The sequence below is a fragment of the Ascaphus truei genome, chromosome 4, assembly GCF_040206685.1.
Source record: "Ascaphus truei isolate aAscTru1 chromosome 4, aAscTru1.hap1, whole genome shotgun sequence".
Taxonomy (NCBI): domain Eukaryota; kingdom Metazoa; phylum Chordata; class Amphibia; order Anura; family Ascaphidae; genus Ascaphus; species Ascaphus truei.
Window position 1 is genome coordinate 365628969 of NC_134486.1, and position 20012 is coordinate 365648980.

The 20012-nt window shown below is 42.7% G+C and overlaps 1 protein-coding gene across 5 annotated transcripts in view; it reads right to left on the bottom strand.

Annotated features, from left to right (window-relative positions):
• Positions 1–2109: 2109 nt before the first annotated feature.
• The window catches only part of ROCK2 (Rho associated coiled-coil containing protein kinase 2), a 231759-nt gene continuing 213856 nt past the window's right edge, over positions 2110–20012 (bottom strand). For 4 of the 5 annotated variants that reach the window (XM_075598366.1, XM_075598365.1, XM_075598368.1 and 1 more), the window contains 7 exons: positions 17829–17896; positions 17117–17205; positions 16100–16178; positions 15489–15747; positions 14032–14245; positions 6577–6671; positions 2110–3789 (listed from right to left, as the gene is read on the bottom strand). In XM_075598366.1, coding sequence (XP_075454481.1) covers positions 6590–6671; positions 14032–14245; positions 15489–15747; positions 16100–16178; positions 17117–17205; positions 17829–17896 — 791 coding nt within the window. In that variant the 3' untranslated portion in view covers positions 2110–3789; positions 6577–6589. The remainder of the gene's footprint in view (positions 3790–6576; positions 6672–14031; positions 14246–15488; positions 15748–16099; positions 16179–17116; positions 17206–17828; positions 17897–20012) is intronic. The other variant, XM_075598367.1, reaches the window with a different exon arrangement.

Here is a 20012-nt window from a genome sequence, read left to right on the forward strand (position 1 = left end):
TGGTATTCTATTTTTTCAAGGTCAAGTGTAATGTATTTCTACTGGAACAGTTTTGAAATACAGTACTAAAGGGAAATAAAACGTTAATGGTGGCAGGAAAACAGTTTCTGGATTTTCAATGTACAGTATGCAGTGATATTTTGCTCTCATTTGGGATTCGATTTCTCTGCTATTAGTTATTGTGTTGCATGTAAAGAAAGCATAATGACACTTAGCACTTAGAATCGGCATTTTGTTTTGAATGAATATGCATTGTTGGCTTATATAGCTAATAATGAAGCGGATTTTACACATTCTTCCCCAAACTAAATGACATTTTGAACAGTAATCGATATTCTTGTGGATTTGCATTTCAAGAATGAAAGTAGAAGATACTGCAGTAATATTAGATTACTTACCCTTTCAGTTGCAAGGTGTCATCGTGTTTTCATTTTGCCCTAAATTGCTGACTAACAAAAATCAGTAAAAATATTTAAAAACTGGTACATTATATTAAATGGACCAACCGTACCCCCCAATTCTGTAGGTTTCTGATCTCCTAAAACTTTCCAGGATCTGGACTAAATGGAGAACTTTGCAGACGGATACAGTGTTCGTTTTCCATTTTGGGTTCGTGTTTTAATATAAAGTTACAGATGAGGGTTTTGCTCAGTTATGTACACTGTGTAATTCTATGCGGGATGCCAGGCGGAGAAAAGCCGGCACTAAGTCAGTGGTCTGCACAGTCGCAGAAGGAGGATTTGCACAGCCAAGCAGCTTTGTGAGGCGTCCGTATTGAGATCCTACTGGGAACATTACTTCACAGCCACTGAAATATTATTATTCTAATGTTACATGCTAGTTATTTTCTCAGTGTTGTGACAGCTGCATACCAAGACAAAAGGCTTACCAGTACAAACGTTATTGAAAATAGAAAATTACTGAATAATTGCAGTTTATTTATCCTCATCTTCAATATCTTTCATTAAATGTTTATCTCTTCTACCTACATATGCACACTTCTATAGGTGACATATACTTTGGTAACACCCCATGTTCAGATGACACGTTTCTGTCCACTCTCTAGGCCTACATATAATCCGCTTTAAAGGCGTCAAAAACACATGTGACACGTGAGAACACACCCCATGTTCATTTTCAGAAAGATACACTTTAATATGGCTGAGCATTGATGTCGCGACGTCACTTGGCAACGTCTTGCCATGTGCTATGCTATGACATCACGTGGCGTCCCGTTGTCATAGAGATGCATCGGGATTCTGCAAGAGGCAGCGGCCAGGGTGGCAAAAAGGTACATGCCAATGGGCGGGGAAACACTAAAACAGACTTTAGAAGGGCCTGTGTGTTTGTTTACATCTTGCTTTTATTAAGAGCCAATTTTGTTTTATAGCTCAGTATAAATATAATATATTTTGTAGTCCATTAACTGGAACGATTTAAAAAAAAAGAAATAAAAAAAACCCCGTAGAAATAAGAAACAAAAAATCTGTAAGCGTCTTAAAGGTGGTCCACCTTGTGAAATGCCTCAGTTCTGCACCAAAGGTTTCTTTACTTCATTCATGTCCATAGTTACATGGGCACTCCCAGGGAAAGCCGCGGCCAGCGCATATTGCCTGTCATTTCACAGATTTAATATCTTGCAAATACCAGGGGAAAAAAATTATGCTGCATCCTTAATTTTGCAGCTATAGAGATCTGGCTCCTCAGGAAACGGGTTAAAGCTTATTGTCGGGCGTCTCCTCTCATTCATTAAATGACGGAGGCAGCTTCATCGAGCGTCTGTACTGGTAAGCCCACCCGATCCGGTGTAGATGCCCACGGGACTTAAACGAGAGTTAACGCCATGTCTGATACTCTAGCTCAGCGGTGGCCAACTCCAGTCCTTGAAGGCCCACCCACAGTTCAGATTTTCAGGATATCCCTGCTTCAACACAGGTGGCACAAACATTATGACTGAGCCACCTGTGCAGAAGCATGGATATTGTGAAACCTGCCCTGTGGGTGGCCCTTCAGGACTGGAGTTGGCCACCCCCTGCACTAGCCTGTACCGGCCTGATGAATCAGTCCCACTGACAAGTCAAAACCCAGCACACACAAAAACGCAGCGACTGAAGGCTACACATTATATTTTATTGTCAATATGGTTAACATTTTATCATACTGTTTTTGTATAAAACATGCACTTCTTTTCTGGGATATTTAAGAGTACAGCATGAATGAGCCCACATAAATTATATATATTTTTTGTTTTGAATAAGACCATGTAAAAAATAATTTGAGTAAGTGCCTCTGAGGCCCCCCCCCCCCCAACCCCCGTTTTTTTTCTTTTTCATCCCTGCTAAACATTCTCCAAATGCTCCATTTGAAATGTCTTTCTATGCCTTAGAGCTCTGTGCTAGAGAACAGTCTCCAAAATATTAAAATACATCTACAGTATGAATGAAGCTTGTGCCAGCCCTTGTATGTGCGTGTGCTATGAACACAAAAAAAAAAAAGGAAATCGCAGAAGCATTTTTTGTCATACAAAATAAAAACATCTAGTTTAGAACACAAACAAGGCCAAAAAACATGTCATAGCACTTAATGAAGAGTAATATAGAAAATCGGTGACTAATACTGAGGATTTGGAGACGTTAAAGTGTAGGAATAAAAGATGTTAGCTCCAATGCGTTCTGTTAATGTGTTTGCAGCCAAATGCTTTAACCTTCTCCAAAAAACTTATTTGAAGTACATTCAAAAGGAGGCTGGCAATGATATGTCTAATACGTGTAAAAATAGTGCACGCTGCCTTCCCTCCCAGCACAAAAAAAAAAAAAAAGAAGCTAAATTTGCATCCATAGAGCTGGTAATAACTGATGGAATGGTCAAAATAATTTGACGGTTTAAATTAAGGCATTCGGATAGGTCATGGAAGGTCGTTTTGCCGTCACACACACAAAGGCTTCAGGATCTATCAAATCTTAGACAAAGCCCCTCAGCACCTGCATGCAGTTGATGTCCTGTCCCAGTACAAAAGGACTGATATTTCGTTAAACGCTATGGCTTCGTACATGTGCATAGTTGCAACTGCAGTAGGTAACGGTATCGATCAATGCGTACAAAAATAAATTGTGACGTTCTCACGAAAGCCTCTTGCGGTACAGTACAATATAAATATATACACAGTAAAACGGTCGTTTTAATCATGCGGTCTGCTTGGCCACTGGTCTTCCTTTGCAGGTGACGTTTGTATGACTCGCCCAAGCTGTGATGGGCCCTTCGGTTTGCGACGGTCACGCTGCTTAATCCATTAGTCCAAATGTAGTGTAGATTTTTTCCCCGACGAGAGAAAGCTTGGTGGAGCCCGTGTTTAACCCCGTTCACTGCTGGAGAGACTGGGTCTCTCTTGAAGTGAAGCCGTTATCTTCCTTCAGTGCTGGAAGCCGCTACAACACACATTTGCATTCACTATGCAAATGTGTTGAAGGCCCCTGCAGCACTGAAGCTGACCAAGGGTATTGTTCTACTTATCCCAGTGTGATTGCTGACCACCCCTGAGGATTCCAAAGTCACTGGTCAGATGATACATTAATTATTTTTGTTTTTATATATATATTGCAGCAACAATTTTGTAAACCTCTGATATATATAGCACAGTCTCTTAGGGGGAAAAAATATATATATAGTTTTTTGTTGTTTTTTTTTTTTTTTTGTAGACATTTTGGGACATCATATTATACTTTCAGTCTTATTTAAATTGGAAGAAATGATGATCTTGACGTGGAGACTGCATTCACGGAAGGCAGTTAGCTGAAAGGAAAGACAATAGTTATTATTAGCATTATAATATGGATGCATGTGTGTATTAACATGTATTTACCCTGTTGCTGCCAGCAGGGCCTCCAAGGAGTTGCAACAGGAGGCATTCCCTTTTATTAAAGCCGTTTCCTTTAATGTGGAATAAGTTGCACTTTCAAGCCATTTTTACGACTGAGTGTAATTTAATCTAGCGTTCCATGACTGTCGTAGGAAAAATATTACAATAATGTAGCACAGAGTTAGAGAGAAAGATAATAAAGGAGAATTCAATATATCGCATTATTCTATGTAACCCCTTCCCAAATCTCAAACTAACGGGCGCAGGTATTAAATGATTAAATAGAAGCAAAGCAGCTTGATATATTTACATGGGAGATATTCAAAATGACGCTGACAATTTATGGCAACATACTGTAGTAGGAGACTAGGACAATAACAACCTGTAACACCTCAGTGTCTCTAATTAGAGAAAAGTTCTGAGCTTTAATGGTTGAGGAATCGGCAGACAAGAAAAAATACTAAAACTGCAAGAAATTTATAAGCCACCAAAATCTGCATATACGGAATATATGATGGAGAGTCATGGTAAGAACAATTCAATCTCCACCGAACCCCACATTATCCTGCTAAACTTCCCAAAACACCACTGCACACCACCACCACATGGGGAGTCCAACTGTTCACACAAAGGCCACATGTCATATCGTATGCACATTTACTAGACATGCTGCATCTCTAATACTTACCGTATTTATTTAATGTGTACTTACCTGCATACAGGGAACACATGCAAAGCAGGGTACAAAATATAAGGGGGGGGGGGAAACCCTGATAAATATATATTGCTCATCTATTTTTGTATATTATGCAACTTACGTAGAGGTTAGTGAGATTTGCATTTCTCCTGCTACTTTCAGAATGAGATCTGACATGCTGGTGTGATAATAAATCACAATGGCCATTGGCAGAATTACTGTGACTAATATTCAGGGGAATATCGCCATGCCCTATGACAGCTTTTTGCACCATCACTGGGGAGATTTTAGGAACCTAAGAAGATCGTCCAGCAAGAAAGAAATACAATCAATTCAATTGGGGCAGATTATTGCTTAACCTCTCTTCTGCCGAAGGGCGAGCATTAACCGTGTGACTGCCCATGTACTGTATGTGCACATTGCATTGTGCTGCTGGGCTCTGGCAGGAAGAGGGTAAAAGTTATAAATGGTTTACTCAACTCCCAGGGCAATGACGGTCACTTGCCAAGTCTGGTTTGCAAATGGTTAGAGCAGCGATCCTCATCTCCAGCACTCAAGACCCCCCACAGGTCAAGTTTTCTGGATATCCCAGCTTCAGCACAGGCGAGCCACTGATTGACCTACGTGTGCTGAAGCTGGGACATCCTTAAAACCTGACTTGTTGGGGTGGAGGGGGGGTCTTGAGACCCCTGGTTTGCAGTATTATACATTCACAACACTGCAAAACTAGGGGAAATAACAAAAAAGCGCATACAGGTTCACTACAACACAAAGCAGAAGTCAAAGCACACAGAACAGTTTATCTTCCAGGTACTGTATATACAGTACATGCCCCCAACAGCCAGTACATGCCTGGGGAAGAATGAAACACTGGTGGACAGACCTTTTCCCCTTTTTAGGGAAATGTACTAATTTATTGTTAATATATGAATTTGTTTGGTGCTGTTCTTCTGATTGCCCAATACCTGTAATTATCACACTAGTATGTTTTCATATTACCAAGTATGTTAAGTTGCTATTCCTTTTAAGCAAATAAAAATACCACTTTCGCCATCATCTCTTAGCATTCAATGCTTCCACTGCAGGCAGGGATTCTGGGAAATGACATGCAAATGAGTGAAGTAAAAGGTAACATGTGCATGTCTTTTCCCAGTATCCCTGGCTGCAGTGAAAGCACTGAATGCTGGGAGATAATGGTGAAAAGCAGGGTTGCAGACCTGTCTGAGACAAGTGAATGTGCGCACAACTGATATTTTTATTTGCTGTACACTGTAAGGTGGAGGGTTGTTGTCACTTTTTCTTACCCACCATAACTTCTATATTGTGTGGTTATTCCTTTTAACAAATACATATAATTTAAATAAAATCTGTGCTTATTTAAAAGCCTATTTATATCATTCAAATGCAATTCTGCTTCAAATTGATATGTGCTCCCTTATAATGTACACTATTTCTTGTTTTTCAAGAGCACGTAATAATGTATTTTATATTTGATAAAGTAGGCCATTATTTGTCTTTTACTACTTTCATAGACATGGTGTCATCTTCTTTTCTTCCCCTTTCCTGCCTTCTTATTGAATCACCGCCACTCAAGTTTCTTCTTTACTGCCTGTCAGAACAATTAAGTAGCAAAATGAATGTATTCATCAATTCAGAAGTAGTTGTAGAGTTGAATAAAAGTATGGGGGAGCTACAGAGATTGCCATTTGTATGTACTCCCTATATGTGCTTCAGACAAATAGAAGTGTATTTATTAGAAACATTTAGATCTGTATAAAGAGTGAATTCCTCTTTAAGAAGGTAAATATAACCTCAATTTAGGGTTGCCCAGGAGCCCTGTTTACATTTGTGTGTTTTGAGCACCCCAAAATGTGAATACAGCTCACGGGACTGTCGCAGAGGAGATGGGCAAAATGATTTAATTCAAATGCAAATCACACGCGCACACACACACCAAAGGCAGGCATGATACCGGAGCATCTGTGCAAACGATTCACAATCAACTTTTCAGAGCTTGATTTACCCAGTTTACTTCTTCAGAAATCAAAAACATCGTCATCATCATCCTCTACATCATCAATAGACCAATCCCAGTCTTTAAATGCCAGATCAAGTAACCTGTAACAGGAGCAGCGTTCAGGTTTAGGATGGTTAGGATTGGAGCTTAGCATTACTCGGCGAAGATGTCGCAGTTCTGCTCTACCGGACAACGCGTTACAGACCGTGGACATTAGCCCCGCCTTAGAGGTTCGCCTCTGAGGATTGCCGAACCTGCGTAACACAAATCGGTTGTCCAGCACGGAGACTTAAGCGAGCAACATTTTCCTTAAAAACATAACGTGAAAACTGGACCGTGCCTTTTTGTCATTTCTGAAATAAGTGATATTTTCAGCTGCTTGAACAAAAGTCCATTCTGAAGTTCCTCCTTACCACGCCAGAGGGGCTCCCCACTCATTACAAGCCTCCGAGGAGGGTCTCCTAAATTACAGCCTCCTCTGTGTACTCTGCCACTGGAAGGTGTGAAAATGGGAGCATACACAATTATCGCTCCTTCGATCAATTACATGATGCAACATTAGAGGGGTTTTTGTGCCTATACCAGGGGTGGCCAACTCCAGTCCTCAAGGACCACCAGCAGGTCAGGTTTTCAGGATATCCCTGCTTCAGCACGGGTGGCTCAATCAGTGATTGAGTCACTGAGCCACTTGTGCTGAAGCAGGGATATCCTGAAAACCTGACCTGCTGGTGGTCCTTGAGGATTGGAGATGGCCACCTCTGGTATAGACATTAAAAGGTGCAAACAGAATTGCTAATGATTACGGTATGGTTGCGTGGTTCCGTAATAGTTAACACTACGCCTGGGTAATACAGTGGAGCCAAACTTCCTTCTATATGTTTGAGTAAGTGGCAGAATGGCACATTCTGCAAACTGTCCACTCCAGTTCTGTACCTTCTTTCTTCACACTGTTTGAACCCAGAGCTGAAATTGTCCAGCAAAAGGTCAGTTGTGTATTATATATTGTGTCAATAAACAAACATGCACACCCAATATGACACATTTGATTCATGTCTAATTGTAAATTGTTGGCAGGTATGTGGCCCCTCCTCTTAGTTTAAGCTCCCTCATCCCACCCCTATGTAATCAGCCGGTCCCAGTACACACAAGTAACCGCAGTCGTCATTGAGCGATTTCTGCCCCCAGGACAAAGCTTGAGAAGTATAATTTTGTTTTAGATTTATTTCACTATTTGTAAGGGCTCTTCTTTTTTTTTTTTTTTTTTAAACCAGTTTTAACTGCACTGTAGCTCACACTTAACCTTCCCTACATTTTAAGCCCTTAGGCACTGCATACGTGTCACCCATCCCATGCTATTGATAATATCATTGCTTGTTTTCCTCTTTTCTCTATGCAGTGGCGGATTAAAAAATATAGGCACTTACCTGGTGCCGCCGCCCTCCTCCTTCAGCATAATTTGATGCCATGGCAACGTGATGCCACACTGCCGGCAATCACGCATGTGCGATCGGTGCTTGCCGGCAATCATGCATGCGCATGAGTGTCTGGCAAGCGCCAAACACGCATGCGTGGCCGGCAAGTGCCGATATATATATATGCCACCCCGGGCCTATTGGGCCTAATCACCACTGGGTGGAGGAAATACAGAGGACACAGTATAACATCGGTAGGGTAGGAAGCTGCTGAAAGGGTCCATTAACACGGATTCCTATGGCAACTCCATAGCATCACGTAAACTGGATATCTGGTGAAATAGGGACACTCAATTCGTGTGTGTCCCTGTGTATATTCCTATGTGTATTATGTGTGTATATCTATATATATTTATGTAGAGGTATCTGTACCGTGTTAGCCAAGCTTAATAATCCAAAAACGAATAGACAATACCATTCTGTGGCTAACTAAATGCTTTTATTTTAATGTATCTATCTATATCTATAAAAATGAAAACATTGTTTGTTTGCAGAAAACGTTATATATTTGCTGTGCCTCTGGGCAATCTGATTGGTCCGTTGGTCTGTCACTCAGCCTCGGACCAATCTGATTGGTCCATGGCCTGGCCCCGCCCCCGCACGCCTCTCGTTGGCCTGCGTGGTTTGCTGACCTCACAAACCCAACTGCCACACTAAGAAAAATCACTGCCTCACCGCCTGCTCTCACCTCCCTTGCGGACTAGACATCACCTCAGGTACCGTGTGCGTCTGCGTGCCGCCCTCCCCCCTAACACCCCCCTCCACACTAAACACCCCCCCTCTCCTGCCCCCCTCCCTTCACCAACACCGCCAGGTGCAGTCACCCGCCAGCACACCATACACCGTCCGGTCACCCCCCCCACCCCCCCTCACGCACACCATCCGCTGCTGACACCCAAATGCCACCCCCACCCCACAAACAACTGCCACCACCACCCCCCCCCTCCTGTACACCCTCCGGTGCCACCGCTACTTACACTCTCTCACCCGCCGCTCACCTCCCCGCCGGCTCTCCCCCCCCCCCATCACCCCCTCACCCGCAGCTCTCACCACCTGCGGGCCCCGTTTTCTCTCCCCTCAGCGGGGACGCCGGGAGCGCTGGGGAGAGGGGGGGGTGGAAGGAGCGCACGCCGCTTCCTCTCACCACCGTGGGCCCGTTCTCTCTCCCGTCCCCCCAGCGGGGACGCCAGGAGCGCCGGGGAGGGGGTGTGGAAGTAGCGCAGGCCGCTTCTCACCACCCGCGGGCCACGTTCTCCCTCCCCTCAGCAGGGACCGACGGGAGGGGTGGAGGGAGGGGGGGAAACACGCGCAGGGGACAAGGGGGAGGGAGAGAAACATCAACAGGAACGGGACGGGGTGGGGGAGAGAAACAAGCACCGGGGACAGGGAGGGGGGACGGGATCGATCACCTGGGACGGGGGGGGGGAGACTCACACCCCCCACCCACCCAAGATTCACACACCCCCACCCACCCAAGATTCACACCTACCCAAAATTCACCCCCCCCCCCCACCCACCCACCAAACAATTATTAGGGATTCACATCCCGGTCAACACCGGGTCTTTCAGCTAGTTTTAAATAAAAGCATTTCGTTAGCCACAGAATGGTATTGTCTATTCGTTTTTGATTATAGCTATCTATATATCTATTTATCTATATATATATATATATAGATATAGATATATATACACACACACACACGTCCCTATGTGTATTACATAAGTGTGTCCCCGTGTGTTCATACGCACACATACACGGACACTGCAATTTTATCATCGTCAACCAAGCTGAGAAACTATTTAGTGTTTGCTTATTACATAAAAATGTCCACATTTAATTACACCAAAGTGTGTGTGTGTGTGTGTGTGTGTGTGTGTGTGTGTGTGTGTGTGTACACATACACACATCACGTGTATAACTCAGAAACACATTTTCTGATGGAAGCATTTATAGGATATACTGGTACTATCACTGTGGCATTAATATTACTTAGAACAGGGGGGCGTCAACTTTTTTTCCCTGCGTCCCACTGCCGGCTGTCACCTCACCCCCGCACTCCCCCCTCACCTCGGCTCCGGCGTCATGACATCACACGTTGCCATAGCATCATTTGACGCCGCGTTGCCATGGCGACGCGTGTGGAGCCAAGGTAACAGTAAAGGTTTACAGAGGCCCTGCAGCTCCCCCGGCACTTAATTTAAGTGCCTTCGGGAAGCGCGCGGGGCCTCTGTAAACCACGCGCCCCCCCGCAGGCAGTCTCGTGCCCCCCCTGAGAGTCGCACCCCGCTGACTTAGGAGACTAAATTCTAATAATGCCATGTATTTGAGGTGTTGGGACCACTTGAAAAGAACAGGACGTATAGTGCAGCAGCATTGCAAAGTTTGGAAAGTTCAAACCATTCGCAACCTGTTTGCCACCAGCAGTGTCTGTCTGCGTAGTTGCTTTCGGTTACACATATCGCACAGTGTGTACATTGTGTACTTGGCCAGTGTGGTTAGTGCACAATCTGTGGCTTCTCTTACTTACTGTTGCATTTGAAAAGTGTTAAAGGGAAATCAATGGAGCATGATTCGAAGGGCAGGAGCAGAGCTAAAAACAAAATTAGTAACGAGGAAGAAAATGTAGAGAGAGCTATTGTATTACCCTCTGCATCACAGAGGGGGAACAATGCAGCAAATAAGAATGATTGTTGTTTATTTGTAAAGCGCCCGCATATTCCACAAAGTCAAACACCCTGTGCAGCAAAAGGGGTTGACCAGAAGTCCCAGATTAGCTGGGACAGTCCTGTTTTTTAGGGCTCTGTCCTGACTTTTTGGGGTGCTGTCCCTTTTTTTAGCCTGTTAGTCACGCATGCGCGATTGGTACTTGCACTAACAAACTCCGATCGCGCAAATGCGCATGAGCGACCGGCAAAGGCCGGTCACGCATGCGCGGTCGGCACGCGTGATATGTGTCCCGTTTTTTTGCCGGGACAAATATGGTCACCCTGCCTGTTGGGAACGAATACACAAACATTTAGGAAATAAGCAGGCTAAGCGTATAGGAATATGTTTACGGGATGCTCACACTGTAACATGCTGAGCTGTACACACGAGAGGCGTACATTGGGTTACTGTGTGACTTACTTTGCTTTCTTCTACCGTTTTTCAAAAGCCATAAAGGTGAAGTGAGGGCTCGTGAATGACCAATGATCTCACGCAGGTGAAGTGTCCGTTTTAAAGTAAATTCACAACATTCACTGGTCATAAGTTCTTACTGCTGAGCAAAAGCAGCCCCCCTGCTGATGGGTCCTTGGTCCTATTTCTCACTGTCCCGTTCATCCATTTATTGCCCTGTCACTACTCCCTCTGCCATTCCTGCGATACCCCATCTGCCTTAGATGTACAATCCAAGATATGAGTCTGTGTTAATCGCCTGGAATCTCTGTTAATCCTTATTCCTGGACATGAGGAAGACTGGAGAATTCTCGAAAGCTTGTCTTATGAAATCAATTGTTAGTTCCACTATAAAAGGCTCAGGTAACACTGAAGAACTCATTTACTCTGCTGCTGAGTACACATGAAGTGCAACATAATGGTCTCCAGTCCAGGTCTCGTTCAGTTTTCCCTAATGATGGGCGCTGAAATGAGAACCAAACAGACTACATTTGGGGAATCTGGTAGTTAACTGAAAGAGTGATGAATGACTCCATGTCACATGTATATGGTAGAGCAGGGGTTCTCATCTCCAGTCCTCCCGTTTCCCCAACAGGTCCAGTTTTCGGGATATCCCTGCTCCAGCACAGGTGGCTCAATCAGTCGAAAGACCTGCCCTTAGGGATATCCTGAAAACCTGACCTGTTGGGGGGGGTCTTGAAGACTGTAGTGGAGAACGCCTGTGGTAGAGTATATATATTTTGACATGGATACGACCAGTGCTACCAAAATATAACAGATTGTAATATAAAATGGCAGCATCGTCACTGCATCCTGTGCAACGTTTTGATATTCTCAGCTGTAGTACTATATTTTTTTTTAGATAGCTGTGGAAAAGTGGCACCATTATGGGTAAGAGCAAATACTCTGAGCATGTCGTCCACGGCAGCAACACAGACTGAACAATATGTCCACCTGTACATTATAGTTTCAGAGTACAGTTTCCTAAGTTATCTGCTTCGCGGTTTTGGCACGTCTTAACAAGTTTAAAAAAACAAACAAAAAAAAAACTCCCCAAAAGACTTGGAGCATCATTTAATATAGTCCGAAGGCGATTGCCAACAAAAAACACCTCCCATTGACTTGGCTGTCAATTTTCCAAGATCAGCCATGTTGGACAATAATTCGGAACTCAAATTGAGTTCGAAGTTGGGTTTACATGATCAATAAAGAAATAAAATAATGAAGGGGATATGATATATTCCCTTCCACCATAGCGAGCATTTGAAAGAGTTGTATTTGGCACCATCAGATCATGATAAATTATTGCTGTTTTTTCTGCTCTTTACAGATTCTGAACTTCTGGTGAGATCTTTATTCAGAGATCATTTCATTTGCTGCTAGGTAGCACCACCAGGGCCACTGGCCACGTGAGCCAAATCAAGTTATGCCGACTTGAGAGACTGGAAGCATGAAGAATAAAACCTCTTAAAAAATTGCAGGCACACGAGGACCAGTCAAATACTGATCATTCATTAAAAAAATGACATTGTCTCAGAGATTTCACATGGGGGATTTGCTGGAGGGAAGACATGTTGCCTCCAGATGCGATATATTTAGGGAATTCTATTGTGAACCACTCTAGACAGGGAGATTCAGACAATATTTTTAGCGATTGTGGCACTGCTTTTAGTTTTATTTTAGGTTTATCTACAGTATATTTGAAGGTAGTGGGATCCATGATATGGCTTGTGGCATTGATCAATGTATATAACGACATAAATACATACATTGATAAAAAGGCCCTTGGAAACTGTAGCATTGATATAAATCTGAACATAACACTTTTTGAACCAATTTTTGTATATGCTGGTTTCTTGTCCATGTGTATTTATGTTTTGATCATTCTCATACTTGTTTCTTTAACTGTGCCGAATACTAACCATATATAAACCACTTCTGGCAGCACTGTCATTTTGCTCTGTCTAAAACTAAAAATGAAAATACAGATATTTCAGGACAGATAAAGAATATAAACTATTTAGCATCCTTTTATCGAAGCCCAAGATTTAAAAATAAACTCGCAACAGTTACTCCACTATTGACGACTAGTTACCTTCCACAGATCCGAAAAGCTAAGATAAGATAAATGACAAGTTATAAAATATTACATTCATTTACTTCCTCCAAAGTTTGGCACCAATGCACTGCACTGCTCATGGTCCAAGGAGGGAGGGAGTCGGAGTCCTTGCTGGCAGAGTTACATATCTCCAACACCAAATCCTACCTGCTGTGAGCATTAGCATGAAATCACAGTAAGGGTATCTGCAATGCACCTAATAGAGATATCTGAGAAATGTTTATGTAGTAAGATCTCCATATTATGTTAGTTAACGTCACATGAACAGTAAGATGATATGACTTGTGATTTCATTATAAGATACAGAGAAGGCGTGCAGGGCCAAACTATGAAACGTCAAAACTATTTTATGCAAAAATGAACACTGTGTTTAGAGAAACCAGATTGTGTGTCATATCTTTAATAAGTGGTGCTATGCCATCTGGCATCGAAGACACGATGGATCATTCTTTTGAATGGGGGTTAAAGGGTCTTTCGCTCCATGCAATCTGCAATATGGCATAGCCCTGCTTAGTAAAACAATATCACTCTACAAGCCTAGTGGTAATGTGACTGCACTTCCAGCAGGAGAACTCGAGTGTCAGAATCTTGTGACCATGATCAAGTCCCTTTAACTTCCAAATATCAGCGTCTAAGCTCTCTGGGACAGGCACTTGTCCCCGAAACATTTCTATGTACAGCATTCCAGAAGAGCGTTTGTGGTGGTGCATTACCTGGGTTTGTTCGGAGGAAGCGGTCGGCTCGGCCGCCTGATGGACTGATTTGGCTGTACCTTCATGGAAGTTCTCGGAGAGGATCGAGCAAAGGCGTCGGGAGCGGGGGGCTTCTTGGGAATCTTTTTCACCAGCCGACTCACCCACTTTTGCTGCTCATCTGTGGAGTTTGCTAGTAAAAGTAGATTCTTTGCTGTTGAAATGTCATAATTTACTAAAAAGAAGAGAGAAAAAAAGTGACTGTGTTAATAAAAAGAAATGAGTGGTACACACACAATAGTTGCTTGAGAATGTAAAACAAAAACCCTACAAAAGGTGTGAACATGTGCAAGCACTGCTTTTAGATCTCCCAGTATAGAATAAGGCCTAGGTTCACTGAAGGGTGCTATGCATTAGCACACAAACTCCTATTCATTTGAAATGGGATTTATGGTGTGCTAAAGCTTAGCACCTTTTTGTGTATCTGGGCCTAGGAGTAAAATTCCCAATATGATGCATTTAATTAGAAGGCAGCAATGTCATTGGACCAATAAAGCACCATAGCAGGTATCATTTACACTCCTGAAACATCTCAAATACAAACAGCTACCTCCGGAGCACTGTGGTATAATGGAAAGAACACACACACACACACACACACACAAATGTTCAGGGCACTCAAATTGGTAAAAATAGGTCAAATCACTTATCTTATCTTAGTAGTCAGGTTGCTCGCAGTGCAGCCAGGATCACCATCCAGCAACAAAATTAGATAAAACAAAAATCCAAAAAATCCGCAGCACTCACTGGTTAGTATCAAAAGTAGAACACTTGAATATATCCTGAGGAGCTTGAGGAAGGACCGGGACGTCCGAAACGTCGCTCGTCCTGTATGTACCCCTGATGCTTGTGATATAAATTGAAGTGTTCTACTTTTGATACTAACCAGTGAGTGCTGCAGATCTTTTGCAGTGTGTGTGTGTGTGTGTGTGTGTGTGTGTGTGTGTGTGTGTGTGTGTGTGTGTGTGTGTGTGTGTGTGTGTGTGTGTGTGTGTGTGTGTGTGTGTGTGTGTGTGTGTGTGTGTGTGTGTGTGTGTGTGTGTGTGTGCCATATAAACAGCACTCTCAGTGACCTTGAAGTGATTATTTATTGAAGATCGAGTTTCAGTCCCATTCTCAGACAAAGAATGTGCCCAAAATGTCCATCTGAGCCCCAGTTATCGTCTTCTTCCCTTCTACCCCCCTGGCATTTTGCTCCATTAATTGTGAGCGCTACCTCTTCTACTTTGATTAAAGACTACAACAAATATTTCACTTTGGGTTGAAATGACTTGGAGGTTACCCAGGACTGGAGTCTCCTACAGATGTAAAGTACATGGTCATTTCCTCCCGACAGAATAATACACCAAACCTTCAACAGCTACATCCACTGCGAGCACTGAGAAGCTCTCTCGGGAGTGGGGACATGTCAGACATACCTTTGCAAGGTGCTATTATCTCTTCTTTCTTATCCATGTGGTCCTTGTGACACTTGATATGGCAGCGGCGGCACTCCAGGGCCGGAGGGGGTTTGAACATGTGCCACAGGGGTTTCATACAAGCCTCGCAGCTGGTGGGGAAATGGTAGAGGGTGGGGATAAACTCGTGGCCTTTGTGACACATGTAATTGGACTTCTCCAAAGGATCCACGGGAAATTCTTGCTCCTTTTTGCTTTCTCCTTCATTGGCATATAAAATCTAAAAGGAATGAGAAAACACACAACACACAAATGACATTTCTTTATGACACTCGGGGCACTTGTGCATTGGACAGCGTCAGGTGGCCGCACGCATTAACCCCTCAAGGTACCGCTTGGCAATCTGCAGTCATTTAGCGACAATCCTGCACAGAGCAGGAAGAGGCAGACCCCAGAACTGCCATGTGATGCAAATAAAATCAGGCGCCCAAAAGGAAGATCTGCAAGAACACTTGTGTTAGATCTTTGCGTATATCCTGACATGGTTTCTAGTTCCCCCATATGATAGGAATGTTCGTGCCTCCTCCTCTTCCTCTAATGAAGGATCCGTAACAAGCAGAAGTGTTACTTGCCTGGAATATCCGAGGAATTTCTTTGGCATCGGCTCGGTACACATCTGTCTGAGTAACTGGTCGCACATGGAACAATTTGCTGAAATGGCCAAATATTAAAATATTTATTAAATAACTAATCAGAGGAAAAGAGCACTATATTCTCTGAACCACTAATGTTACAATAATGTACCTAAATGCCCAAGTAAAAAATCAACACAATGTTCCACAACTACGGATTACTCGATTTGATCAGATCTCTTTTAGTGATCCCTTTCGTTAATCACATAATACACTTACATTATGCTTTCTGCCTAGATATTCTCCTCCATCCCACTTAAATGTTCCTGGGACGGAAATTAATTTTAGGTCTAGTGTTCCATGTTTGGTAAATGTGTCCATCCTTATTTTTATTTTTTGCACTGTGTGTAATCTGTAAAACTGTGATTTGAATTTTTTTTAAAAGTTGGAGGATTTTTATGGAGACACTATAGATCTTTTTAAGACCTCATTCCATTGACTATTCTCAAGGTGTTGCAATCATAACATAACAAACCATTCTACATTCATGATCGGAAATAAACATGCCGACAGTGGGAAGACATGAACTGCCATTCAGGTTTAGTTATACTGTATTTGAGGAATAATGTAGGAATGTTATGCACAATGCTACAACAGTATAATATTACAGGAATGGAAACCAGTCCACACTGCTGCACACTAAGGGACATACTCTATATCCACCAAAGCGGCCCATTGACGTCCGCTTTGGAGGATATAGGATAAGCCACTAACTAATCGTGTAACCATGAAGACAGTAGATTTTTTTCTTCAGCAATTATTTTAGGAGCTCTTTAAGTAGAGTTTAATTGAGCTCCATTTGCGGTTCGAGGGTCTTCTGCTATACTGTACAAGATGGCAACCAGGAGAATATGGGAAACACTTCCCCGTCTGTTGGGCACCAATATTATTATACCAAACGTGAAAAGGAACAGCGACATGGCATACTGATGGCGTGACAGAACAGAACATACTTACTCTATATCCAATACCATGTAGGGGTTCGACTGCTCTTTATCCTGCTCGCTGTCGTAAAACAGAATCTTCTTGCTGCTCACCACCACATACTGTTACAAAGCAAAGAAACGTGTGAGGTGTGTGTGCAACTCAACAAAGAACTCAAATACTTCCATTACTTTGGTTTTGGCGGGTCAGCAAAAGTTGTGTGAACTGTAGGATCAGATTCAATAAATTCAATTTTAAAGGCTACAAAGTATCAATCGCAAATCCTTTCATAAACATAATACATGAAAATCAAGCACATAAAACGCGAGCATCTCAGTATAAGTAAAAAAAACAATAAACGTGCACAAAAACGGCAAAAAGCAAAAAATAAAATAAATGACAAATCCAAGTGGCATTCCCCCTATTCAACTGTGCATAACTATAGAAACACGTGTGAAAAGTACAAATAAACAACCAATTAAGTCATCAAATATATATATATTTTTTTAAATTGGACAACAATAAGCCAATAATCCTACAGTAGAAACAAAATTCACAAACCATGCATCAATACATATAAACAGTCGGTCTATAAAAAAAGATATAGCAAAAAACAGAGCTCAATATACAAAGATATACTGCATCAGTATAGAATCAGCTAGACCTCTTTTTGCACGACCACTCAGCCTCACAGCCATTCTACATCGTACGTCCTTCTGCTACCCCACAGGCCAACATATCTTACCTTTCTAGTCCATCCAAACTTCTTTGTGTTTCGCACAGGCAGCGATAACCATCCCTCCAGCCTGGATTCTGTAACATGCAATAGGACAAGTTACCCTCACAGCATATAGTTACCCTTGGTCTCTGAATGGGGATTACTCTTCGTTTTAACCAAGCAAATAAAAACATGTCTTCTCAGCAGCACAATCTCCAAGGCACAAGCATTCATTCCAGGCAAGGCAAGCCCAAAGTGAGTCTGTGGTCTCATTGCAATAACTAGTAAAACAAGGCTTTGCTGGGCAACCAAGCAGCAGTTAAATATATGTTTGGAACCAGCACTATGTTAACAAACCTGAATGCATTCTTGTTATCTAGTAATTAGAACTTGAAAGAAGCCCGTTCAATACAGATCCTGGGGACATACTGTATGATGTGCATCATAGTATTCTCAGACAGCGGAAAACGATTGGTGTTGTGCGTTAGTGAGACTGCTCAGCCGTTCAAGTTGGGGATATAAGCTTGTCATGGCAAAGTGAGAATTCTAAATCAGGAGTGACCAACTCCATTCCTCTAGGGCCACCAACAGGTCAGGTTTTAAGGATACTCCTGCTTCAGCACAGGTGGCTCAATCAGTGGCTCAGTCAAAGACTGCACTGCATGTGCTGAAGCAGGGATATCCTCAAAACCTGAGCTGTTGGTTGCCCTTGAGGACTGGAGTTGGCCGCTCCTGCTCTAAATAGTAATAAGACTAGGGTTCATTGCGCTGTCATAAAAAAAAAATAAAAAGGCAAAAATATATTTATATAAAGTATAGATAAGATTTAAATAAAATTTGGATTTTTTTTTTTGGAGGAAGTCAGTTTCCAGAAAGTACCGTATCTAATAAATAGGACATTCATGACAAACTTGCATCCTTGGTTAAGAATCACATAAGCTCAAACTACTGTACAGAGCATTCCAAGAGACGGAGGAGAATATTGTCATTTTGCAACCCAGATATCTGCTTAGGAAGTTTTCCGATGCTGTTGGGTTATAGTTTTAAGATGTTAATTATAGTTGAGATTTGTAAAAAAATAAATAAAAATAAATAATAATTCAATTAAAAAAAAACGGTGGCTCATCAGAGCTGAAAATAAAGCAGTTCAGCTGGAGGAGCGCTGATCATTACCCAGAATCCCTGGCAGCAGTTGAAGCATTGCATGCTAAGAGATAATGGGGAAAGACAGGCCTGCGCACTTGTCTGAGGCGTAAATGTGATTACAAGTGGTATTTATATTTGCTGTACAGCATTTCTTTAGTTGCAATTTCTTGAAATAGAAAGACACACACCATTAGGTTTTACAATTTAGATATCTTCCTTTCAAAAATTGATTTACTCATAATTAATAGATGTAAATCACAATAATGATCTCCTTGTCACACGGACATCATCACCCTTCGCACTCAATGGCCAACTCCTATCCAAGTGATCAACCCAAATATTCAGTATTGTGCAATAATCCAAAACAGCGTTCAAATCAAACCTTATCCACAAAACGGATACCTGCACATCGTAATGTGTTTTATTAGGACAATATAACATTGCACACAGAGGTTCTTCGACGGAGTGCAGAATGGAACTCTATTTAGGAAAGTTCTGTTGCAGACATTCCCATCCAACACTGCGTTATGAAGAAAGGGCATGTGCACTTTTACAGGCTCATATAACAGTGCTTAAACTTCACCCTCGTAGAAGATCTTAATAGTTGATGTAAAGCAAACTCTTAAATAGTTTAAAAACATCAAAATCTAATAGAATCCCAAAGAACAGTAACTTCCCATCTTCACTGTAGAGTTGAATCCTGTGGTCTCAAAGGAACCGCACCTCCTCCCCCCAGTGGCAGAACTACCATTGATGCAGTTCGTTCAGCGGCACCTGGGCCCAGACTGTTAGGGGCCCATCCGCCCACATTGTCACCCGCCCGCCGGAACAGCGTTCTGGAATTCTCTATAGCTTGCCTTTCCCAGGGCCTTACATGTGCAGCGGGGCCTACCCGGCGGCAGAAGCGGTGCAAGGCCACCCAGACGGTCCTAACATGGAAATCAGGCCCCACAGGAAGTCAGGCCCAACTTCCGCGATCTCCGTCAGGTAGGGCCCCGCTGCGCAGGGAAAGCCCTGCAAGAGAAAGCGGTGGGTTTACTCCCCCCAGCCCCCCAACAACGGGCA